This window comes from Xenopus laevis, chromosome 1L (genome assembly GCF_017654675.1).
Source record: "Xenopus laevis strain J_2021 chromosome 1L, Xenopus_laevis_v10.1, whole genome shotgun sequence".
Classification (NCBI taxonomy): Eukaryota; Metazoa; Chordata; class Amphibia; order Anura; family Pipidae; genus Xenopus; species Xenopus laevis.
In genome coordinates this window covers 109,952,158-109,978,313 of record NC_054371.1, presented here as the reverse complement: position 1 = coordinate 109,978,313, position 26,156 = coordinate 109,952,158, and the positions used below count along the sequence as shown (strand labels likewise).

The 26,156-nt window shown below is 39.0% G+C and overlaps 1 protein-coding gene and 1 long non-coding RNA gene across 5 annotated transcripts; one reads left to right on the top strand and one right to left on the bottom strand.

The window, feature by feature from the left end:
- Positions 1 to 2,402: 2,402 nt before the first annotated feature.
- Positions 2,403 to 5,130, bottom strand: LOC108712593. The gene is made up of 2 exons (XR_001935009.2): positions 4,441 to 5,130; positions 2,403 to 2,486 (listed from the first exon to the last, which is right to left on the bottom strand). It is a non-coding gene; the product is annotated as an uncharacterized LOC108712593 (long non-coding RNA).
- ptbp1.L (polypyrimidine tract binding protein 1 L homeolog) lies at positions 4,230 to 24,931 on the top strand. 4 transcript variants are annotated; one of them, XM_018243051.2, is made up of 15 exons: positions 4,230 to 4,357; positions 8,121 to 8,151; positions 10,456 to 10,522; positions 11,464 to 11,636; positions 12,366 to 12,512; positions 12,745 to 12,915; positions 13,057 to 13,167; positions 13,394 to 13,565; positions 14,530 to 14,601; positions 14,697 to 14,830; positions 17,300 to 17,333; positions 18,354 to 18,446; positions 21,917 to 22,133; positions 22,685 to 22,762; positions 22,852 to 24,931. In XM_018243051.2, the coding sequence occupies exons 1-15, from the start codon at positions 4,350 to 4,352 to the stop codon at positions 22,982 to 22,984; spliced, it is 1,641 nt and encodes a 546-aa protein (XP_018098540.1). In that variant the 5' UTR covers positions 4,230 to 4,349; the 3' UTR covers positions 22,985 to 24,931.
- The last annotated feature ends 1,225 nt before the right edge of the window (positions 24,932 to 26,156 follow it).

Below are 26,156 nucleotides of genomic sequence, written 5' to 3'. Positions count from 1 at the left end.
TATACAGTACAACTTTTACAACAGCAATTGTTAGAATAACAAAGCATATGAGATGGAGAAACTGAAAAGAGGAAGAATAATACAGAAAATGGGTGAAAAACTGAGAGAGACCCATCGCCAGTTATTCATAAGAGTCGCATTGTAGCTTCCTGCACATGTGGGGGCACATTTACTAAGCACGAGTGAAGTATTAGAAGTAAAAAAAACTTCGAATTTCAAAGTATTTTTTTGGGTACTTCGACCATCGAATAGGCTACTACGACCTTTGACTATGACTTCGATTCGAACTAAAAATCGTTCGACTATTCGAAAGTCAAAGTACTGTCTCTTTAAAAAAAAAAACTTTGACTTCATACTTCGGCAGTTTAAACCTACCGAGGTACAATGTTAGCCTATGGGGACCTTCCCCATCACTTTTCTAAGCTTTTTTTGATCAAAGAAAAATCCTTAGATCGATCGATTAAAATCCTTCGATCGATTAAAATCCTTTTATCGTTCGATTTTTACTTCCATCGATCGTAGTATTTGCGGTAAATCTTTCGACTTCGATATTCGAAGTCGAAGGATTTTACTTCGAGGGTCGAATTTGAGGGTTTATTAACCCTCGATATTCGACCCTTAGTAAATGTGCCCCTTAATTTTACAGACCTTTAAAAACTGGGTGGCTATATATGTAATGTTACGTCTCAAATAGAAATGTTTTCCCCTTTTCTCAGTAACATTCTAAGCACAACATTTTTATGTACTGTACTAAAGTGCAACTTTCTGATCTACAGAGTATAAAGTTCACCTGGTAAAGCTTCTTGCACTTCCTTGTCGTAGTATTAGAGTTTTCATTTGAATAAGATGTATATTTGTTCCACTTTTTAAAGTAAAGATACAGGACCTGTTATCCAGAATGCTTGGGACCTGGAGTTTCCCGGATAAGGAGACATTCTGTCATTTGGATCAGCATACTTTGTCTACTAAAAATCAAACATTAAAAAAAGCATTAGGATTGTTTGGCTCCAATTAGGATTAATTATAATTTAGCATCATGTACATCAAGAAAAAGGAAATCATGCATTAAAATATGAATTATTTGATTAAAATTTAGTCTATGGCAGATGGCCTTCTTGTAATTCACAGCTTTCGGATAATGGATTTCCGAATAAGAGATCCCATAAATGTACTATTAATCAAGGGACTAAAATGACTATGCCTGAGAACCCAGTGTGAATTTAATTGTTCAATATATGTGCTGTAAATGTTCAATATATACAAATATTCAATGTTTTTATTATTTGTAAGTGTAATAACTAGCGAAAGCAATCCGTGTGCGTGTTTCTATTCTCTGCACTTCTTTTTCTGACTCCTCATACAATGTAGTAGAGGTTAGATGATTAACGGACCTAGAAGAAAATTGACTACTGCTACAGTCAAAAATATAGTCCAAAAAGAATAAACAAATACTGTTTTCTACTGCAAAAATATTTACAAATACTTTTAAAACCATTGAAATTATGTAATTAATGTATATTGGCAAGTTGATCAAAATTACACTTTCTTTCAATATGAAAATGTTCTAGGCTGAAAACACAATTTGACTGAATGAGAAAATGGAATAGCTTTAGAGATATATTCCACTTTTGTCATTATCAAAGTAAATTACTGAAGATATTTGGTATAATGATTATAAAGGATGAATTGTCAAACATTACATTAAGTAACAGCCGGTAGTTAATAGCCGTTTAAAAAAACTGGCGTCAAATCAATACTATTAGTTTTATTTCATGTTTTAACGTATTTGACTACACTTAAGGCATTATGATCCCAATTATGGATATATCCTTTATAGGGATGAACCATATCCAGGATTTGGTTAGGTATTCGGCCAGGATTTGGGCTTTTTCAGCAGGATTCGGATGAATCCTCGTGCCTGGCCAAACCGAATCCTTAAAATTATGTGACTTTTTTGCACAAAACAATGAAGTAAAAAAAACGATTTCCCTTCCCCATCATTTGATATGCAAATTAGGGTTTGGATTCGGTTTGGCCGAATCTTTCATGAAGGATTCAGGGATTTGGCCAAATCCAAAATAGTGGTTTCTGTGCATCCGTAATCCTTTATGTGGAAAACTCCAGGTCACAAGCATTCTGATTCCATACTTGTATGTTAACGCTAATGACCTATGACAATACGGACTACACTGCAGTATACATGGCTCACACTGTTGCACATCTAGGATGACCACTTTATCCTCTGTATGGCAGTCATATGCAAAATGAATACAGTCACAGGATTTACTTTATTATCACACAATAAGGGCTTTCTGTTAGGTCTGACAGCAGCACTTACCAGAAATTCACTGTTTAAATCTAGCAAGACTATGATGCAATAATTGAAAACACCTTACAATTCATTGTAGAAGAGAGTATCATCCTTTATTTGAAATTTGACAGCTCAACCCGCAGTCCCTCGTTTGTACTGGAAAGTCAAATTTTCTCTGCAATGAACAGCCAGAAAAAGAAACAGAATTTCAGAATTAATTGGCTTTTAGCAGAGAGCCCAGAACAGCCACATCAGCAGATAAGATACTTTTGTAACTATTTTGAGATAAGCAAATAAGTAATTGTAACAATATAAGATAACAGGTTCCTTGGGAAAAGTTAGATTCACAGCTTAAAGGGCAATTCACCTTCATTAGCAAAACTGTAATAACTGAAAAAAAAACACAGAAATATGTTCAAACTTTCATAACCTGCCAAATCTTGTAAAATGAACATGGTAATTAGGTGGTGTGGCCACAAAACGGGCATGGTCAAAATATTTTGCACGTCAACTTTTTTGTCCCTCTTTTTATTTCCAAAATGTTGGGAGGTATGCATCTAAGCAGCGACTGTCCACTATTCACATTGGTCCCTGCCCCAGTGACATCCTTAGATCCAGGCCTGGACTGTCAATCTGTGAATTCTTGCAGGTACCAGAGGGGCTGGTGCAAGATGCCATAGACAGTCACTATTTGGTGGGCTCTGCCTGCTTCAAATACCAGGGCCGATTTTGGATCCCAGTCCAGACCTGCTTAGATTAAAATTCATGCTTGTCTTTGCCTGGTTTCAAGTATACAACCATTGCCCCCCCCCCCCCTAGAAGGCAGGGTTTGCGGGCACTTAACAACTAAAAGTGATGTTACTTTTCAGGTGATGCAATTTCTTGGGATGCACATGCAAATTAGGGTTGGGAATGGGATTCAGTTTGGTATTGGTCCAAATGTTTTCATTGATGAATATTGGGAATCCCTATAAACTAAAGTAGAACACCCATTTTACAACCCCTAATTTTAAGTTTTCCCTCATTTTACATTGTTGTTTTGTGGTCCCACCTATATATTATACATAATACATTTCCCTGAATTTACATTTTTACACCATTTTTTTCTGGTCCCCTGAAAAACATAAAATGGGGGGTTCTACTGTACATATATATCTTGAAATCCTCTGCTATAAGACAGCAATGAAGACATGTCCTGGCTTACCATGGCCTGAATGAAACCCATAAATTGTTGTATGCAATGCACCTACAACATTTGCCAAAATCCTCAGATCGCCAGTCTGGGCCCTAATTGGTAAAAAGGATAATACAGTAGAACCCTCATTTTACCACAATAGACCACAATAAAAGGTGTAAATTCCAGGAAAATGTAAAATCAGGGAAATGTATCATGCATAATACATAGGTGGGACCAGAGAACAACAATGTAAAATTGAGGTTCCACTTTAGTTCTCCAGCCTTCCACCCCACCTGTTCTTTTGGTGGCAGGCTGTAAAGTTATCAGACACATGAGTTCTGGTATAAGCCTAGCATTTTGTGTTTACTATCTTGTTGAGAGCTTTGGTTGTTTGGTTGTTTTATATAAAAAAAAAGAAGACACATAGTGAATCAGATATCCACCACAGACACAATATCCGCCTATTGTTATTTACAGAGAACAAGAGGGAGACGCAAAATTCACGCTTTATCTTGGAAGTTTGTGCAAAAAGAATCCAGGTTAATGGCGTGCCAGTTTCCAGGTGACACCGAGGACGATAGAAAGACAACAGTGGATATGGAAACGACTATGAATGGGTACATCCTTTTTTTTCAGTGACGCACCTCCTTCCCTCGAGCTTGGCGGGAACAGAGGAGCCAGAAACCAGTCTGACAAGCTTCGCTTACGACCTAGAGAGACACCTTCCTTATCCAATGGGAGGGGGTTAGCCCTGCGTCATCAGCCCGGCCGCCATTTTGTGAGTCTATATGAGGCGGTCGCCTAGTTGCATACGGTTATTACGGCGCCTCCTCTACGAGCTGGGTGGTTGTTTAGTGTGCCATGGAAGGGTAAGTGGAAGTGGGTAAAAATAAACCCCTATAAGCAAAGTTGACTGTACTATGGTTTGCACAGAGCATATTGTTAATCATACCTGGCCGACTTAGAATTTGGGGGCGTGGGAAACTCGTACTGTCTGCAGCGGAGGAGTAGGTCCGACGTTGTAGGCTGTGGATTTTTCATTGTAATCCTTTGTCCAACTTTTACACTTGTATGGGGTTACTGGGTATAGTTCTCCGCTACTTGTTGGAGTTTTTGTACTTTTTTGCTCATGTTGAAACGACCACTAATCGGGGGGGGGGGCTTCCTCTTTAGGTGGCACTGGGTGGGGCGGCATTCGCTAAAGGGCTGCTATTTATTGCAGTTCGGAGTGCAAATGCTTTTCTGCATGAGGTACAATAGGCACCATGTGACCGTCGTTCTGTGACTTGGGGGTTAAACTTGTGAGGCTGCTGTTTTTGTGACCACCCCGTGCCACACGTGGCGCAGTGAGTTATGTTCCAGATCGTCCAGTTCCAAGACTTTCCGTCTCCATGACTTCCTGGTTGCCTCTCGATTGTTGGGAATTACAAGTCCCCCTCCCCCAATAGTATTTCTGCTCTTGCCACTCCTAGTTACTAGTTTTATTGGCCCAGTTTCCTGAGTAGCGCTAGCTAACCTCACTGCTGACTAAAGATTTTCACTGTGCCCTTGGACCATGCGAGAGAGGGAGTGCTGCCCTGCCTTTAACTTCCATCTTGCTTTGCATACGTGGCCTGTGTCTTTTGGTTTTGTTAGAATTACGTTTAAATGTAGGCCTATTGAATGTGGAACTTGTGACTGATCATTAAGGGGAATAAAAACTTTGGCACAAAGGTTATATGTGCTTATATGCTTCTCGCCTTAACTGAAACCTCAAGTAATTGCATATATGCACAAAAGTAATTAGTCGTCAGTCACATTTTTGCTTTAAAAACAGGGGTGACTGGCTTATAGCTACAATGGCCACCTTTTCCGGAAAAAAAATAGCTGCCTTCCTATATATTTATATGCACAATATCCGGATCCGCAATCATTTTTACTTGCCAGGTGACAACCCTACTTATATAAGGCCATCACTTGTAGAGCCTGGGTCTATTAACCCATAGCACAACAATACCCTGTGCAATTAGGAGTCTGTTGGAACTAGGGTTGCCACCTTTTCTGGAAAAAAATACTGGCCTTCCTATATATATATATATATATATATATATATATATATATATATATATATATATATATATATATATATATATATATATATATATATATATATATATATATATATATATATATATATATATATATATATATATATCCCTATTAATAACATTAGGATTAGCCATTAGTTTTACCGGCCAGGCCTGTAAAATACCAGCCAGTTGGCAACCCTAGTTGGAGCTCAGTAGCTGGTGCCTAATTCTTTAATGTTGGATGACTCTTTGTTGCATTCACATTCCTGTACTTTGTCTGTTTGGGTACTTAAGCGTTCTTGGCTTGACTGCGATTAAAACAAACCATGGCATGAACCTGTCTGTGAATATAAAGAAAAGTGAAGCAACAAAATAAAGCAACCTAGGCTGGCTACCTTGCAGCATCATTAAAGGTGGTTAACTTTTAGTATGTTATAGAATGGCTGATTCTAAGCAACGTTTCAATTAGTCTTCATTATCTATTTATTTTTTTATAGTTTATGAATTATTTGCCTTCTCCTGACTTTCTAGCTTTCAAAAAGGGGGTCACTGACCCCCTCTAAAAACAAATACTCTCTGAAGCTGCACACTTATGTTATTGCTTTTTATTACTCGTCTTTCTGTTCCGACCCTCCACTGTTACATATTCTCATTCAAATCAACGCATGGTTGCTAGGGGTAATTTTGATCCTAGCAACCGGATTGCTGACACTGCAAACTGGAGAGCTGCTGAATAAAAAGCTAAACTCAAACCACAAATAATAAAAAAAAAACTCAGAATATCTCTCCCTACTTCATACTAAAAGTTAACTCAAAGGTAAACAACCCTTTAATACTGAATCCAGTAAAACCTGTTTCCTTGATTAAAAAGGTACTGCAAACTATATTCCCATTTTCTTATTCTATAACATACCTAGTCAGTTCTCTTCTACCCCTTCTCTTTTTTTCTGATTCTGCTTCAACAGCATATCGTGCCAGTTCTTATTCAAAGCTAGTTTCTGCTGCTTGTTTCAGTAGTGAGCAGAGAAAACAAACGCTGATACTAATTTTATTGGCTATTGCATGGAGACATTGCTTTAAATATTCACTTATCCTCTTGTCTAAAGTAACCAGCCTGCAGTATGTGTGGCTTTCTCTAGAAACGCTCACTTTATAATTCTAAAAATATTCATTATTTTGGCTCTGATGTTAGGCGGCTAAAATGCTTGAATTGTATTTTATATATTATGAATGGTAGTGGTAGTTTTATGGCCTTTCCTTTTTGTTCTTTGTCTGCGATGGTAACTTTGTCAACCACTTCCTGCCTGAGGCCACTGACTCTACTGAAGTACAGAAAGATTTTCTGTTTTTTTTTTTTTTTTATTCAAGATACTGCTCTTGAATATTAAAGAAAAATAGTTCCCGGTTATATTTAAAGAATTTTCCAGACTGGTGACTTTTGCAAAATTGTTGCAGATGCTTTGTTTGCAGGCTTCCATGGCAGACCATAATATTTCTAGTCAAGTAGGCTAGTCTTTAAAGGACAACAAAACCCTAGTAACCTGTCCTCTAGTAGGAAGGACAATGTGAAAAGTTTGCAATGCTGCTTTTCCTACCTTCCAGGTGCTCCAAAATGAGCTCTTCAAAGTCCACGGGTGACATCAGCCCCTCCTCCTTTTAGACAGTCAGATTGCCACTGGACATGCACACTCAATTGGTTGGCAAACATGCAGTTGTCTGAATAGAACTGCTTGACTTCCCCCTCACTGTTTGCAAATAAGTCATTCTGTAGGGCAAGTTTCACAACTATACTGGGAGGGAGGATGATCTGCTTGCAAAAAGGTGTCTTGGGTTGCAGCATCGAAGGGGGGTAGTAAGATAGTGACAGCAGGCAATGCTGTTTGTGGCGTTTCTGAAAAGTAAGAAATCAGGTTAATCCTGGTGAATCTTAGCAATTTTTAATGTGACTCGTATTGGGTAATGGAAGTATTATGTTTACAAAATACTTTTTACATATTTCCCTTTCTCTAATAAAACAGAACCTTTAACTTTAAGCCATATTGGCAGCAAAACAATGCTATTGGGTTTGTGATGTTGAATTTTTTTGATACTTAATGTATAATCAACTATGGAATGAGCCTTTATCTGTAAAACCCCAAGTCCCAGTCATTCTAAATGAGATGGATACCTATACTGAGGTGGACATTAAACATCTACTACTGAGCACAATATTGTAACTTTTAACATTTGTTAACTGTACAACTTAAGTGTAACTGTACCAGTTGCACAGTAGGCAATATGGGAAACTGCAAATTTGCCACTGCAACTGGTACATATTCTTATATTTTGTTTTCCTTGTTTACCTAACTTCTGGCTTCCCAAAAGATTGATAGGTGGGAATCAAGATTTGATCTCTGATTCTCCCTGAGTATCTTGCAGTGGTCAGATTGCCTGGTGTGCCAAATACCTTATGTAGTTAAATTCTTTAGTACTGATTAATGCTTGTTTGAACTTTTTATGGCATACTACACTTTTATTTGTTTTATTCACTAACACAATTCAAAACATGTTTTTCTCTTTACAGAATTGTTCAAGATATAACAGTTGGCACAAAGGTAAGCTTTGTTGTTTGAGATGCAAGATTGCTTAAATATTTAGTTGGTTTTCCCAAAATGCAGCCCTGGCATTCCTAGGGGAATGTTGGAAGGGTTTGGGGGCTAGCTTTATACAGGGTGCCCTGACTGTTGCTGTAAGCAGGCAAAAAAACGAAGTAGTAAAAAACACATCCTGTCGCCCCTTTTCATATTGAGCACAAATGCAACCATAACACAGATCTCTGTTCAAATTCTAAAGCCGTAGGCATATTTCTCCAATAGATTATGGAATGGTGGCAGGTGCATAGCATCATTTTTACATAAACTGTCCCATAGCCTGTACGGGCAAAAATGCTTGTTTGATTTTTGCTACGTTAGGGTGACAAATAGCATAACATTCATGGAAGTGTCCCTAACGTTCTCTTTAAAGGACTTTAGATATGAAATCTGTTATCCGGAAACCCCATTATCTTCCATACACTTCATTATACCCAAAAAATTCTAATCTGTAAAAATGATTTCCCTTTTCTCCAATAAAACCGTTCCTTGTACTGGATTCCAACCAATATAATTAATACTTAATAATTTTTTTAGTAGACTTAAGGTATACCTATCCAAATTACAGAAAGAACTCCAGTTTCCAAATATTCTGAACAGGTCCCATACCTGTGTTCTAAAACATTTAAAATCTGTAATGCTTATGGCACACCGTGTTTGACTGCTGCAGCGCTCAAATGGGAAACATATGTGCCTGCACTTGCCATAGCATGTCAAACCCTTTGAGGAGCTTTTCTGAGTTATAAGGTTATATCCGCTGACTCGGTTGGCAAGTTCCTACATGTCCAAATGCAAAACCAGCCACAGTTCCAATGATGTATAGATTAACATCTGTTTACCCAGTGACCAAGTTACCATCTTGGTTAAGATGCCTTGTTTATAGTTGAAATGCACAGGTTTTGGGTAGAAGGGTAAGTCAGTAGGCTTAGGAGGAGGGTTTAGTAAGGTACAGGCTGTGTTCCTTTAACTTAGGGCTTCAAAAGCTGTGGAATGTTCATTAGTTTACTCATTGCCCCACCCTGTATTCATAGCTTTAGGTTTGCGTTTGTTATTTTAGGTGTTCCCATAGCAGTGTTTTTTTTGTTTTTTTTTTCTTAAGCAAACAAATCAAAGGTCATATAGCATGTTGAGCATCAGCCTGCCTCATTTAGAGGCCAGTATAGGACCATGAAATTGCAGTGAATGGGGAAGTGCTTATAAGAATTTATTTGCAGGCCTGGACAAATCCTTGCTTTTTCATTTCCAAGGCACTATCAATCTAAGGAAGTATGCCTGTTAAAGTGCATACTTTCTTACCAGTTTTGGTTGAGCTATATTGGTTTAGCTTTTTTGCCAAATTGTAAGGATAGTTTTCTAACATAGTAATTTTGAATTGTACTTTCCTGAATATTTCCAATGCAGCTCTTAACGTGAACAGGTGGCTATTTGTATTGAAATAATTCTATGGTAACCGCATACTAGCTGTTAATAATTTATGAGGGAATCACTCAAGCACATGACTTACTGACATTGTGCAACACTAGTCTTAGTCAAGTTCTTTCATTGTTTCTTCACTGAATGTAAAATGATTGCATGTTTCCACGTGGTTTAATGAAGCCTTGATACTTTATACATACTGACATTTGATATTGCTTACAGCAGTTGTCTTAAAGGGATACTGTCATGGGAAAAAAATTTTTTTCAAACTGAATCAGTTAATAGTGCTGCTCCAGCAGAATTCTACACTTAAATCCATTTCTCAAAAAAGCAAACAGATTTTTTTTATATTAAATTTTGAAATCTGACAGTACTTCCATGAAATGGACCAAGTGAAACATCTGAATGATCTCAAAAGTAAATGGCAAAAAAGGTAAATATGCAGTGTTTTAGCCACTTAGCCCAAAAATGTGGACTGAAAATGCCTGAAATTGTTTTAAAACGGATTAAGAGCACAGATCAGCAATCTCAATTATTTGTGACCAATGCAAAGGCACAGTAATCTACTAGCAACTCCTGACCTACCTTGAGGGTAAGGCCACACTGGGCATTTTGGGGAGATTTGGACGTCTGGCCACTAATCGCCTCATCTTTGTGGCGACCAATCTCCCAAAACGCCTTCCCTCACTCTATGCCAGCTAAAATAAAAAAAAAACGCCGGCGCTAATTACACGCTGCCTTAGTTTTCTGAAGTCGCCCGAAGTTTCCTCGGGAGGCAACTTCGGAAAAAGAAACTCTGCGTGTGATTATAAATGTAAATACCTCTAATGTAATGTTTTTCTCCTCTTCCAGCGGGGATCTGACGAACTTTTCTCTTGTGTTACTAACGGACCCTTTATCATGAGCAACGCTGCAGCAGGTGAAAACCTTTATGGGTGTACGTTTTCTTTTTATAATTTTTTTTTTTTTTTTAAAGTTTAGTTACTGTGCCTTTCGTAGTAGGGTTCGATGTCCCTTTGAACTGCTTTATACTTTCATTCACGTGTTCTAAAAATAATGGAGAATGCACTTGCTTAGAATAATTTTCTCGTTTCTGTGGTGTGTGATTAAAACATTTAAGGAATTGTAAGCAAATGGTTAATTGCAAACAGACTTGGACATCTCTCTTAAAGGGGCTGTCCAACTTCAAACACCTAGTTGTTTTCAGATGCCCAGAAATTTAAGGGGCAGATTTATAAAGGTTTAACCTTTTCCAATGACTTTCTATGTGTGACCATTTTTCTAATATTGAAGTGTAAAGTGTCATTTTCACCTCCTAAATTTAGCAGCTCTGCGAAGCGATACACAAACCATGTAAACTGTTCTAAATTGATACATTTAGTTGATGCATTTCTTGTTTGTCCCTCCTGAGCAGAGTCCCTGAGTTTCATTAAAGGCAACTGAATTGATACAATAGTTGCTAATACTCCAGAGATGCTGCTGAGAAATGGATCAACTCAGTGTTGCAATTTTGTAACCTTTTAGAATCTGAACCTGAATTACTGAGTTGCCAGACTCAAACTTCAAGAAACTGGGACATCAACGTTACACTTAGATTTTGGTAAAAATGGTGAAAGATAAATGATGGAAAGTAATTGAAAGTCTTTATTTCTGGGGAACAATATGAAAACTGAATTGAAAGTGTTGGAAGTTGAACAACCCCTTTAATATCTTTGAATCTTCAAAGTTTTTTATACTTCTAATGACTTTTGTAACATCACCACCTGCTCATCAGTCTCTCTTAATGTGAAACATTAAAGTACTGTATTGAAAAAATATATTTTTAGTGTTCCAGTATCATGTATATATTTTCTTTTATAGCTAATGGTAATGACAGCAAAAAATTTAAAGGAGATGGCAGAAGTGTAGCAGTTGGCTCTAGAGTGATCCATCTTCGTAAGCTTCCAGGCGACGTAACTGAGGCAGAAGTGATCTCTCTTGGGCTGCCGTTTGGAAAAGTTACCAACATTTTGATGCTGAAAGGCAAAAACCAGGTATGTTAACTTTCAATGAAAGAAGACCGTACAAAGCTATGCTAGCTCTCCCAAGGGGAACTAAACAGCTATGCAGTTGGTTGCAAGACATTGAACATACCCCCCCTTATTCTGTTAAGTGTAGATGTAGGGTAATTGAAGGGCATTTAAACAGTGCCCTCTGGTTGCATATTAAGCTGTCCAATGACTCTTAAATTGCTACCTGAAATATAATGCTTATGTTTGGTTTGATGTTTTGGTTTTCTTTATGCTGAATAAAACTAAGTGCCTCTATCTTTTTCTCCTGTTAGCCCAGATAATTTACTGCATTTAAAGAGGTTTTCCTCTTGAGTTTTATAGCATCTTGCAGTCTGTCAGTACATTATATAACATATCTTTTTTGCTGTAGCAAGATTAAAGATGCCAAAATTAAAAGATATGTAACGGGTATTGCATTGCTCTGTATCATGGGGTTACTGTCCAATCCAAAACTGCACAAACTTAATTTTATATGGATCAGTAGGCAAGTCCATGAAATTAAATTGATCTATCCACTCTGCGCCGCAGTCAATTAAACAAAGTACATAGGAGAGTCATAGAATTTCATGCCTTGACTTGTACTGGTTTGTTGAAAAGGTCTTGCTGTTGAGTAACACTCACTGTGCAGAATAATTTATGTATAAAGCCGTTTCATAGATGTTGGCTATTCAAGCATTTCTAAGCTTAAATACAGTATTTTTTTTTCTATAGGCCTTCCTTGAAATGAGCACTGAGGAAGCTGCCAACACCATGATTAGCTATTACACCAATGTTGCACCAGTTCTTCGAAGCCAGCCCATTTACATCCAGTACTCCAACCACAAAGAACTGAAGACGGACAACTCTCCCAACCAAGCTGTAAATATCAATCAAAATGCCCTGTATCAGCTAGACTAACTATTTGTGTTTTTTTCTTCTAATGTGTTGTCTGAGGTGGGATGGTGTCTGGGTTTTTGTAATTACTCTCATAAAATACATTTTCTTTTTAGAGAGCTCAAGCAGCACTGCAGGCAGTGAATTCTGTAGTGTCTGGGGTGGGATGGTGTCTGGGTTTTTGTAATTACTCTCATAAAATACATTTTCTTTTTAGAGAGCTCAAGCAGCACTGCAGGCAGTGAATTCTGTAGTGTCTGGCACCACTGCTCTTTCTGCTTCTGCTGCTGCAGTGGATGTGGGCATCGCAATGTCAGGACAGAGCCCTGTTCTTAGGATTATAGTAGAAAATCTCTTCTACCCTGTCACACTTGATGTTCTTCAGCAGGTGAGCATGTCAAAAACTAGTTAAAATAGTTCCTTCAAGCAATTTATACATTTCCAATATTTTAATTTGCTTCAACTGCAAAAATGTTCCCAGTAAAACAAATTTTATTGGACAGTCAGAATTTGTTCTATGTTTGTCCAGATCTTCTCAAAATTTGGAACGGTGCTGAAAATAATCACTTTCACAAAGAACAATCAGTTTCAGGCACTTCTGCAGTATGGCGATCCAGTGAGTGCCCAGCATGCTAAACTAGTAAGTTCTATTTTTGCCCTGTGTATTCATTTACAATCCATATGGTTTGTGCTTATTTGGTTTTTATCTGCTTATTATGGTAATATAACTTCAGGCTTTTGGCTGCTTACACAACTGTCTAACGGTATGCTCATTAGTATAGATTGGCTTAGGCTTCATACAAATATTAAGCACTTATTTGCATTTTAGGAAATAAATATTAAACTGATTTTGTTTTAAATTTTAGTCTCTAGATGGGCAAAACATTTATAATGCCTGCTGTACCCTTCGCATTGACTTCTCAAAACTGACCAGCCTTAATGTAAAGTACAATAATGACAAGAGTCGGGACTACACCCGTCCTGACCTACCATCTGGAGATGGACAACCTTCTCTGGATCAGACCATTGCAGCCTTTGGTAAGCACTAAAACTTTAAATTGTCCAGTGTTTATTTGTTGGATAATGGGTTTTACTGACCCTTGACTAAAAACAACTTTAACATCTTTTCTAAAAGGCTTTCAGTGGAGTTCTAGCTATCCACTGTTAATGAATGGGAGTCTAGAATCGGTGATATAGTGGTTTGCCTTTTACCGCAGTAAAAGTGTTTGTTTTTTTTATTTACTTTGTGTATTTGTGAAAAAATTCTTGGCACTATAAAAATGTTACTAAAGGTACTTATATTGTGTTTCAATTTAAACCTGCAACCATGTAGAGTTTTGATGTATTAAAGGAGATCTAACCCCCCAAAGTAATGTGAACTTTCTCGGGCTTCTCGGAGCAATTTGAAATGTGCATTCGTTGTTTATTTTTGTTTACTCTGCTTTCTATTCAGGCCCTCTAGTCATATTTCAATGTCTTATTTTAATCAATGCATGGGTTGGGACCCTAGCAACCAGACTGCTGAAATTGCAAACAGAAAAGCTGCTGAATAAAAAGATATAGCTCAAAATAATAAAAAAAAAAATGGGCAGCACTCTGGCTTGCAATTTCAACAGTCTGGTTGCTAGGGTACAAATTCTAGCAACCATGCACAGACTTGAATAAGAACAGGAGAGGCCTGAATAGAGAGATGCGTGATAAAGTAGCAATAACAATGTATTTGTAGCCTTTGTCTTTATAAATGGGGTCAGTGACCCCCATTTCAAAGTTGGGAAAGAGTGAAGGCAAATTAAAACTCAAAAAATGAAGGCTAATTGAAAACTTGCTTAGAATTGGCCATTCTAAGACATAGTCAAGTTAACTTAAAAGTCAACCACCCATTTTAAGGCATTTTGTTTGTGTAAATATTGGAACTTAACTTCCTTTAAAATCCTTTCCTGCAACTTGTCCTGACATGGGATCTCTTATGGAGTAATGCTAATTATGTGTTCTTCAATTTAAGGAGCTCCAGGGCTTATTTCTGCCAATCCTTATGCTGGTGCTGGATTTCATCCAGCCTTTGCAATTCCTCAAGGTAATGTTTGTTTACTGGATTTGCAGGCCAACTGCTAAAGGCCTCTATAGACCCCTCCTTGTTCAACATTAATTGTACAAATACTTATGCTTTAGGTGTCCATGGTTTAGCTCCTCTGACTCTACCATCAGCAGCTGCTGCTGCAGCAGCCGCAGCAGGCCGACTTGGTATTCATGGACTTGGCATCCCTGGAAACTCAGTCCTGCTAGTTAGCAACTTAAATCCAGAGGTTAGTGGAATTCTTTCTCATACTGGTTTTAATAATTTTCTCCTTTTAGTTGGCTTCTTGGCAAAATTGCAAACTATACAACATTTTCAAATTAAAGGGATACTGTCATGGGAAAAAAATTTTTTTTCAAAATTAATCTGTTAATAGTGCTGCTCCAGAAGAATTCTGCACTGAAATCCATTTCTCAAAAGAGCAAACAGATTTTTATTTTTATATTCAATTTTTAAATCTGACATGGGGCTAGACATATTGTCAGTTTCCCAGCTGCCCCAAGTCATGTTACTTGTGCTCTGATAAACTTCAATCACTCTCTACTGCTGTACTGTAAGTCGGAGTGATATCGCCCCCCCCCCTTCCCCCCCCCCCCTGCAGCCAAACAAAAGAACAATGGGAAGGTAACCAGCTCCCTAACACAAGATAACAGCTGCCTGGTAGATCTAAGAAAAACACTCAATAGTAAAAACCCATGTCCCACTGAGATACATTCAGTTACATTGAGAAGGAAAAACAGCAGCCTGCCAGAAAGCATTTCTCTCCTAAAGTGCAGGCACAAGTCACATAACCAGGGGCAGCTGGGAAATTGACAATGTCTAGCCCCATGTCAGATTTCAAAATTGAATATAAGAGTTTTGAGAAATGGATTTCAGTGCAGAATTCTGCTAGAGTAGCACTATTAACTAATGCGTTTTGAAAAAAAAAGTATACCGATGACAGGATCCCTTTATGGTGGATACAATTAACCATTTTTACCCACTTCAAACATACTTATTTGGACTGAGTACATTTCTTGTGGCGTCTATGAAAATTATCTGCACATATCTTGTGGTGCTTCATGGTCCTGGATGCCTGGCTGGTAGTTAGTATTTATCATTGATGCACTGACCTATTTTAGTTTTGGCCAAACCCTCAATGTAATTGGCAAAATATCTGAAATGTAAATGACAGTGTGGTTCCTATGTTGTACCGCTTAAACTGGCTTACTATACAGGCTGTGTATCCTTTAGTATGCCTTTAATCTTAATAGTTGGCCTGCTAAGCCCTATTGACCCCTTACCATACCTTCCTAACCCTAATATGTTTTCCTGACTTTTCTTGTCTTTTAAGTAAATTATTTGAATGCTAGTAATGTTGCATGAAGACTTTAGCTAAATGAGCCAGCAAAACATGAAGTTACTTGGGTCTGGTTAGATAGAAATGATGGTGCTCAAGATCAAAGACCGTAAAAGAAACGTGCTGTAGTCTAATCTGGGCTGCTATCGAGTTTTCCCTTTGTACTTGTTGAAAGAAATCCATTGTATAAGTAATGTTTCTTTCTATGCATAACATTTTTGTTACTGTTACAATTTGTGCTCATCGATACCAATTTTGACAGTTACATGTTCTAGGCAGTGTTTAACCTTGAAAAGAAAGAGTATTGGGGATTGGTATATTTCATTCTTCTGGCACTGCCTGAGAACTCAACCTATGTCTGCAACCTTCATTATCTCGTGCATACTAGCTATGGTATGTCCTTGCAGGACTAGCTCACCTAGCAGCCCAGGGGGAATAAAAACACCATACCAGCATAAATTCCCCAAGCTTTGTATAGATCTAAAACAATGTATGAGGGTGTGTATTAAGTGTATAGTAGTCCATTTGAGCTGGCATTGCTTCCTATAGAGTTATAGAAGTATAAAGATTTTTTGTGTCTCCATAAAATAATCATTCCAGGGAAATTGTTCATATTTACATGTTAACTTCAGCTCTTAAAAATCAAATGGAGGTATTTTGAATTTTAATGTTCAAACTCCACTTAGTTAGGCCCTGCTTAGCCAGTAGTTTACAGAAGCACTGATTTACCCTACTATAATGTTGTATCCTGAACAATAACTTCCATTCTGGCAGATCTTGGAAGTATTTTGAAGTTTATAAAACCTCTAGAAATCTTGGTTCTGTGGCCTTTTAACTGACTCAATATACATTTTCCTGTTTACCATACTTGTCTTATTTGTTTCCATTTCATTTCCTGTTTCACCAAATTACAACTTAGTTACCGTCTTTAAAATTAAACTTGAAAAGCTTAAACCTTTTAAACTTATGGTCTCTATAGTCCTTTATATATTTACTGACCTGTTTTTGCTACTTTCTTTTCCTTCCCATTCCCTCCCTTTTTGTTATTCCATTGATCCGGAATTTCTTTGCCAACTGACTGCACGGCATCTTCTGCTTCCCGTTGTGCTTGAACAAATCCAAAACATAAACTATCCCTTCCAAAAAATAAAAAAAAAACACAACAACCCAAACACCCTGCTGTCCGGATCCAACCTATCCTTCAAAAATATTAACCACCTTGAATATCATCCGTCAACTGCTACCACTCCTCCGGTGACACCTTCCTCGTGGACCATTTCTGCAAGCTGTGCTCTCCCCCCTCCGGCTCCTTTTCTCTACCCCTGTCCCTCCGCTGCCTTGCTCTGCTGTTCTCTAAAGAGAGTTACACCCCAATGCCTCTTTATTCTTTTCGGTATGTTTTTCACACTTATTACTTTTTCATTTGTTTTACTTTTATGTTTTGGGGGAATGGGCCTGCATGCGAGTTTTGTGTTGGGTGGGTTTTTGCAAATCTTAAAAGGTGCAGCACTACAAGAATGGTGCATTTGGTAAGTTGCTGTAACATTCTCAACTTACTGTTAATATAACTTTCTATGGCAGATTTGCAAATCTGCACATTAAATTGTAGAACTGCACCTTTTTAAATATCTTTTGCATGAGCATTGATGTGATCTACACAGACTGTAATGGAAATTGTCCTTTGGAAACTTCCTGAAACTCAAGGTGGGATAGAATGACTGCTAGCAGAACTGGTATTTGCTCCCAAGTACTGCCAGTACAACATAGTAACAATTTAAATATTGACACTAAACCAAACTGTTCTGTGGCAGGATTTTGGCCTTTATTCTGTTATGTGGTTTTATGTGTATATTGCTTGCCTATGCGGTTCTTCATGGACCTCCTGATCAGCACTCGTTGGGACATACATTTTACACACAATGTATACAGTTCACTTAATGTTTCCATTGTGGCTCAAAAGCATGAGCAGTTTACTTTACGGACAATGTTATTTCAGATTTTCTTTGAAAAGGGTCCAACAATATGATCACAATGTGTGCTTTTGCCACTTGAGGATTTTCAGATCTACAAAGGCAAGGAAAGGCACTATTTATTTCATGGCAAATTTGGCAAAATAAGTGGATTTCAAAATTAAAAAAAAAAAACTTACCCTTGCTTTACCTATTCTGTATGGCTGTTCTCTCTGATAGGGAATGTTACCCTTGTGGCTCAAAAGCATGAGGGCAGCTTACTTTAGGGACAATGTTGTTCATGGAAAATTTGGCAATAAGTTCCTCAATTTTTATTTTTCAAAAAGCATTGCTTTACCTCTTCTGTATAGCTGTCCAAACCATAGTGTAGGTTACTGTGGGATGACTGTTTGCAGAAATTAAAACATTTATTGCTATATTTCATGCTAAATATCTTCTTTTAGGTGTGTATGGTGATGTGCACAGAGTGAAAATACTCTTTAACAAGAAAGAAAATGCACTTGTACAGATGGCAGATGGGAACCAAGCTCAACTTGGTAAGAGCTGTGCTTTTTCCACATCTCATTGTCTTGATTAAATTCACTTTCCCAACTAAGCTGCAGAATGAAACCCCACAAATTCTACTAAAAATATGTATCTACTGTACTCATAGCTGTGCATATAGAAAAAATGAGTTTCCTGCAGGAAGGTATTTGTTTATAGAAACTTATGAAAAATGCAAGCCTTTTCTGTAGTGAATGAAGAGTAAAGATTGTCAAGATTTCTCAATTACTGAACTATAGACACAGGGGCAATGGTGTATAGCTGGTACATCCAGGAGGCAGGACACAACTAATAGGACACAACTCCACTGGCCCCAGCAGGCAGAGCTTCACTCGGTTTCAGTTGTGTCCTCAGGAGGTTAGGATATTTGTTTTTTTTTCTGGTCAGTTATCTGACACCAGGGGGATGTCTGGGGGCTTTACACTGCATAATGTAACCTTGCTGACACCCTCCACCGTGGGAAACTGTCTCCAGGGTCCTTGTGTGCTGTGCAGGACCACCAAGCCATTATCACATCGCCTTCCTTCACAGGAGGAGGTCAGGCTGGCCGGAAGACAAGAGGAGAAACTACCCCTGTAAGGTAAGTTTTGCTGTGACTGCGGGTTCTCCTTCTTCACGCTCCCTCTCTCTCTCTTAGAGGAAAGAGCGCATTCATGCACGCCAACGCTGCACCATTTTATCCTACAGCTTATGGGTGTTAGTCTCCTCTCAGATGCGCAGGTAACATAGTGCAGGTCTGAGAGTGAGAGCGGCAGTTTCTGTACAGCCGCAGAAAGAGCTGAAACCGCCGGTTTGAGGCTCTACCCCTTTTCCTAAGGAGGCTTCAGAAAAATTGGCAGTACCACCATCTGTGGATGCTCCAGTGTCCTGGCTTTCCAAGAGCAGGCAGAGCTGATGCCTCCTCCCTCATGGACTCCATGGACATGAAGCTGGAAAACCTCCATTCTCTTCCCCCTTAACTAAAGATTTCCGTGGAGAGGAACAACCTTGAGTTTCGTTTCATTTGAAGCCTGATTCACACCAGCTCCTTATCGGCCTCGGGCACTTCCCTGCGCAAGTTGCGGGAACTGGGTTCGGTTCTAAACCTAACAAAATCCTCATTCACACCAAGCCAATCAATGGTGTTTTCTAGGCATGCATTCAATACACAGACACAGAGAATCTCTCTTCTTCAGGAGAAGGCACTTCACCTCAGATTGCTAGTAAAATTGCTTTGCTAAAACGACAACACACTCAAAATTTGCATGAAAGGGCTTGAAGTCATGGTCTCCACCATAGAAGCAGTGCCATTTGTTCTATTCCATTTTCGAGAGCTCCAATGGAACATCTTGACATTGTGGAAACTGATCAGCCATCAGACTATGCTTTCAGCCATATACATTCCGGTTCTCCTCAACTGGGAAGCTGACTTTCTAAGCATACAGACCTGGCTGCGTGGTCTCTAAATGAATAAGTGTTCCACGAGATAACACAGAAGTGGGGCATTCTGGAGTTGTACCTCCTGGCGATTCGACACAATCGAAAAGTGGAAGCCCTTCTAGCTCAGTACAGCGATCCTCTAGACTTAGATGTTGACGATCTCACGGCAACTGGCAGATTCCTCTTAACGTACGCCCTTCCACATTTGCCATCCCCCCCCCCCAAGGATAATCAGACGGCTGCAGATTGAGCAGACATCCCTCATTCTCATAGCACCAAGGTGACCTCGACGGTCCTGGTTCACAGACCACCTCCTAGTTGTCAGTAGCAGAATCATGGATGCTACTTCCTCTGCCGGATCTTCTATTTCAGCGTCCAATCCAACCTGAATTTGTAGGCGTGACTCTTGAGATGCAGATTGTGACTCAAGAAGGTTTTTTCCAAAGCATAGTATGCACGAAATGCGCTGCCTGCAAGCCATTTTCAGCCATGACATACCATAGTCTGGTAAACTTACCATCAATGGTGCAACCGAAACAATGGTGCATTCAAGGTCTTCAGTCCCTAATATTCCTAGGGTTCCTCCAGGAAGGGTTATCCAAGGGTGGTTCTCTAAAGTCTCAGATTCTGCTCTCTCTGTACTATGCCAGAAGCGCCGGGCACTGTTGCCTGATGTCAAAACCTTATGCAGGCGGTTGCTCATGGCACACCCCATTCAACCACCAGCTCTGGGACCTCAACTTAGTATTGCAAGCATTACAACACTTGCCTTTTGAACCACTGGGATCAGTGTCTCTTCCTGGCTCACCTGGAAGACAGTCTTTTCCTCTGGCAATTGCCTCAGCAAGGCGTGTTTTGGAACTCAACACCTTATCCGGTAAGCCATCCTTCTTGGTTTCCATCACGACGGAGCAGTTCCTCAAACCGTCCCTTCATTCCTACCCAAAGTGGTCTCAGAATCTCACTGGAATCAAAAAATTATGGTTCCTTCTGCCCTATACCACCCATTTCCAAGGAGATGGCTCTACTTTCCCTGGATTCCGAAGGGGTTTTAAAATTCTATCTTCATAGAGTTAAGGACATTTGCAAGACGGAGGCTCTGTTCATCCTGCCTTCGGGACCGCATAAGGATTCACCTGCCACTAAATCTGCCATTTCCCGTTGGATCTAGCAAGCCCTTCAGCGAGCCTACACGGCACAAGGTCAATCGCCTCCAGCTAGGATTACTGCCCACTCTACCAGAGGGATGAGTATGTCCTGGGCATTCAGAAATCGGGCCTCGGCAGAACAGCTGTGCAAAGCAGCTGCGTGGACTTTGGTCTTTTTGCTGATTTTACCATTTCGATACCTTTATGGCTTCTGACACTCGCTTCGGCAGAAAGGTGCTACAAGCCACAGTGGTTGTTTCCACATAAGCCTCACTCTCACACCCGGGATTTATGGGACAGCTTTGGTATTTCCCCATTGTCCCTGTGTCCCCCAAGCAGACCTAGAGAAACATAGATTTTGTGTACTCACCGTTAAATCTTTCTCTTTAGTCGCTTGCAGGGACACAGGGCTTCCCGCCCTGGATTGAGGCTCTTCTTTTTCTATCAGACATGTTTCTATTACAGGTTAAGTTATAGAGGATTCTTTTAATCCTGATGACTTTTTTACAAACTGAGTGAAGCTCTGCCTGCTGGGGGGTATAGCCAGTGGAGGAGGAGCCAGTTTTTTTTTATTAGTTGTGTCCCTCAAGCGACTAGAGATTTAACCGAGTACACGAAATCTTCTTTTCATGTTAAGGGATTCTGTTGTTTCCTAACACTGTTTCTAGCTGTATTCCAATTCTACTATATTTGGTATGGCACTTTTCACACTAGAGTTGATATTTAACTTATTAAAATGCCAGAGGGTAGTGTGTGGTTGACCATAATCTGTCAAGAACCTCTACATTGCATGTCAAAAATTTTTTTTTTTGTCTACTGGTGTTTGACTTTTGCCTGAAAAGGGGATTAAGTTCTTGAGTCAAAACATTTACTTTTTTTTTTTCTTTTTAATGCAGCAATGAGTCATCTGAATGGTCAGCGGCTCCATGGAAAGCCCCTCCGTACAACTGTATCAAAGCATCAGACTGTTCAGCTACCACGGGAAGGACAGGAAGACCAGGGCTTGACAAAAGACTACAGTACCTCTCCCCTTCACCGCTTTAAGAAACCAGGCTCTAAAAATTTCCAGAATATCTTCCCTCCTTCAGCCACACTGCATCTCTCAAACATTCCGTAAGCTTTTTTTTGTTCTGGTTTGCTAATGAATATAAATACTATAGAATAAAAGGAGAATGCTACCCTTTACCTAAAAGCCTAGCTGCCCTAACTTCTCTCGGTGCAGGTTCTGGCATCAGAATTCAATGCAGCCATCTTCCGGGTCTTTAGTAAGCTGAGACAGAGATAAGCGAAACGGTGCTTGTGCAGTTGGAGTCATTTACCAGAGTGTGACAACTGTGCATGCGGAAATTGTAGAAGCGCCGGAAGAAGACATTTATGCCCAGATGGCTGCGTTGAACTCAAATGTCTGAATCTGCACCAAGGGGTAATTTAAAAAAAAAATTAAGGGCATTTCCCTAGGCAGAGGGTAGCTATGGAGGGAGGCGGGGGGGTGTTCTGCATGAGCTGGGGGGTAGGGTGTCTTTTTTTTTTTTTTTTTTTTTTTTTTGGGTAAAGGGTTGAATTCTCAAGGTTACTGTTGCTCTGTAGCATGTTAGACATCCTGTGACTGGATGTTGAGCGTTCTTAAATGTGCAATAAGCTTGCTGAAATTTTTTTTTGTGCAGGCCATCTGTATCCGAAGAAGACCTAAAGATTCTGTTTTCAAATAATGGGTACGCTGTGAAAGGATTCAAATTCTTCCAGTAAGCAGTTTTTTTTCTCCTTGACATAGTAATATCCTATTTGGTGTTCAGTTTCACGATCACAATTTTATTATTTTTTTTTTAATCAGGAAAGACCGCAAAATGGCTCTCATCCAAATGGGTTCTGTTGAAGAAGCTATAGAATCATTGATTGAATTGCACAACCATGATATGGGAGAGAATCATCACCTACGAGTGTCCTTTTCCAAATCCACAATTTAAAGAACATGGCAGAGGAGAAAGGAGGACTCTTAAAGCCTGAGGAGAGTGAGCTCTGATATCAGAAACCATTCCCAAGGGTTCACTTCCATCATTCCAGTTAAAAGTCACTTTATGGATGAGAAATGCAACTAAAGTGTCCTTGCATACCAGATTTATTTTACGATGCTTTTTTTTTCCCCCTTTTTTTTTTTATTCACATTGTTTTTACATGGTGAAATTCTTTGTGTGGGGCAATAAGGATTAGTCCCAAGTATGTCTACGCCCAATGCAGGAGACTTTCTATAATAAGTCTTTATTTAAGGACCAAATATTCATATTCCCCTTACAATGCTCTTGTGCAGTGTGGGTTTTCAGGTCTACCATATACCAAGATATTGTAGGGAGTACTTTCATATTCCATCTTGATCAAGTAGAGCCTTAATTTGGCTTGACTACATAGTACTACAAATAGTCAAGTTGTTGCTGGGAAAAGAGCTTGGTCTTTATCCCTGGAGACTTGAGTATGCATCTCAAACTTGCAGGTGTATAATCTAATGGCTTTACACTTTACCTTTTTGTCTTCACTAACTGAAGCTTTGCTTATTTCTCCTGTAGAAGGCATTTACTTTCTTCACAATATTGACCAAATATATTTTCATTGTTCCTAGATGATATTTCCTTTCCAGTTTGCTAGCTTGTGGATGCTATTGGGATTTGGTGCCAGTGCAGTTGTTATGCAATTGAATATCTTTATGGGACTTGATATTCTATGTTTGTATCTGACAGGATACAGAAAGCAAATATAAATTGACTTTGAATGAATGTGGCCCTGAAGGTTCTGAAATTTAAATGTTCCCCTATTTGAGAGATTATTGCAATGCTTGTTTTTTTTTTATGCAGCTTTTCTTTTCCTATGGGCACCACACTGCCTCCAGTCTTACCTAAATATGCCTTAATACATCACCCTACTAGGGTGTATAATTTGGGACCAAATCACTTCAAAGAAAATGGTCTGTGCTGTTCTGGTCATTCCATTAGTTGGGGGGGGGGGAACTGTATCACTGACCACCATGTATGTACATTGTTTGGCACTAATGTATCCCAGCATCACCTGAGTGACCAACCTGAAATATTTTATAAATAGCAAGGGCTTGGTTGGAGAAGAATGCAAACTTATTTGCTGGATTATGATCTGAAATGTTTTACAGCATCCCCCCCCCCCCCCCATCATATGTTGCTTTCTGACAAATCTCTTAAACTCTGCCTTGTTGAATCTATTTACCTCAGGGGTATAACATTTACAATGTCCTAGATGCAGCGACTAACACAATGGCCCAATTCTGGACAAGCCTTAAAGCTCCAGCCCAATGTGTTAAGTGCCTTTGCAACATTTGAAAGTAAGCATTGAATATTGCTATCATTTCATTTTCATTGCCCAACCCCACTCACAAACTCTGTCAGTAAAGGATTTCTGCAGAGATTAATTTTGTTTTTTCAACTTCAGTCCTCCTGTACATTTGCTCATGGTTTACAAAACTGCTAGAGCAGTGTGAGTAAAACCTTTGGCTGTCTTCTTAAAATGTACGGAGGCTTCAATCGGAGACCCTGGTTTTCTTTTATTGATAAGCAAGGATGCGGATGTGCCTCTCTATACTGTGGATTTCACTCTGTATACAAAACTGTAAATAAATGTAGCTTTTATATTCCTGTTAAAGTACAAAGCTGAAACAGTATATTTTGTGGTAAACTGTATATTTTGATAACCTTTCAGAGATCCAGTATTGCAGAATGCAGATATGACCAACAGCTAAAGAAAGCCATTACCTCTAATCAAATATTTGTATGAAAGACATTAAAACTATTTTATAAGAAACCTTTAAACTTTCTGTAGATGTTTGTTCAATCAAACTGTAGCAATCAGCCACTATGTATTGGGCCTTATAAATAAAATTCTTTTCTTTTTTCCTATCTGTGTATTTCCAACTGTTTAATAACCACTTTTAGTTCCTACTTCATCATTTTTAGTTTTCTTGTTTTTATCTTGGACTCTTAACCAATTAACATGTTTCATAATAAGCCTCATTCTGACCTGAACAATCCAGAGGCAGATTTGCAATAATTCTGTTTGGCATTTCAGAAAAATATCCAAGTCTACTTTGAAGGGAGCTTATAAGAAGTTTCTCTTAAAGGGATGGTTTAGTCTACTTTTAGTATGTTATAGAATGGCTAATTCTAAGCAGCTTTTAAATGAATTTACTTTTTTTTTTTTTTTTTTGTCTTCTAACTCTTCTGAGCTTTCAAACATGGGAGTCACTGATCCAATATAAAAAACAAATGCTCTGTTAGGCTACACATTTATTGTTGCTACTTTTTATTACTTTCTATTTGTGCCTTCTATTCATATTTCAGTCTTATTCAAATTTATGTATGGTTGCTAGGGTAATTTGGACCCTCAATTGATAAGTTTAGTCGCTATTACTCCGTCTAGGGGACACAGGGACCTGGTCCTGCCCATTAGGAAGAGGACACTGCTGTTACCCTCTCCCTGGTTAAAACATGCTTGACCATCCTCATGTGCGCGCACTCTCGCAGGAGATTTTCACGTCACTGTGTGCGCCTCCTCCATTGTGCAATGCTCACTGTTGCAGTCACCGCAAGTCCAGGGTTCCTTCCCGAGGTGGTCTCTGCCTTCCACATCAACTCATAGTTCATTCTGCCATCCTTCTGTAACAAACCAATAAACAAGGAAACAACCCTGCATCGATTTGATGTGGTCAGAGCTCTCAAATTGTAAGTTTCTGGCGCAAGATCCATCACACAGAAGACACACTTCATTGTACCTTCAGGGGCCTGAACAGGTCTTACAGCTTCAAAAACAACCATTGCACAAGGAGATGGTGAGACAATCCTACTGGGCGCATTCCACCAGAGCTCTTGGGGCCTCCTGGGCTTACAGAAATTCTGCTTTGGCTGAGAAAGTGTGTAGTGCAGCTACATGGTCCTCCCTACATACATTAAAGGGATACTGTCATGGGTAAAAAAAAAATTCAGTTAATAGTTCTGCTCCAGCAGAATTCTGCACTGAAATCCATTTCTCAAAAGAGCAAACAGATTTTTTTTTATATTTAATTTTGAAATCTGACATGGGGCTAGACATTTTGTCAATTTCCCAGCTGCCCCAAGTCATGTAACT

Bases quoted from the DNA above. Each gene is read 5' to 3' on its own strand.
- ptbp1.L (XM_018243051.2), top strand. The intron at 10,523-11,463 runs GTGAAAACCTTT...TTTCTTTTATAG, and splicing joins CATGAGCAACGCTGCAGCAG to CTAATGGTAATGACAGCAAA. The intron at 14,831-17,299 runs GTTAGTGGAATT...TGTTCTCTAAAG, and splicing joins TTAGCAACTTAAATCCAGAG to AGAGTTACACCCCAATGCCT.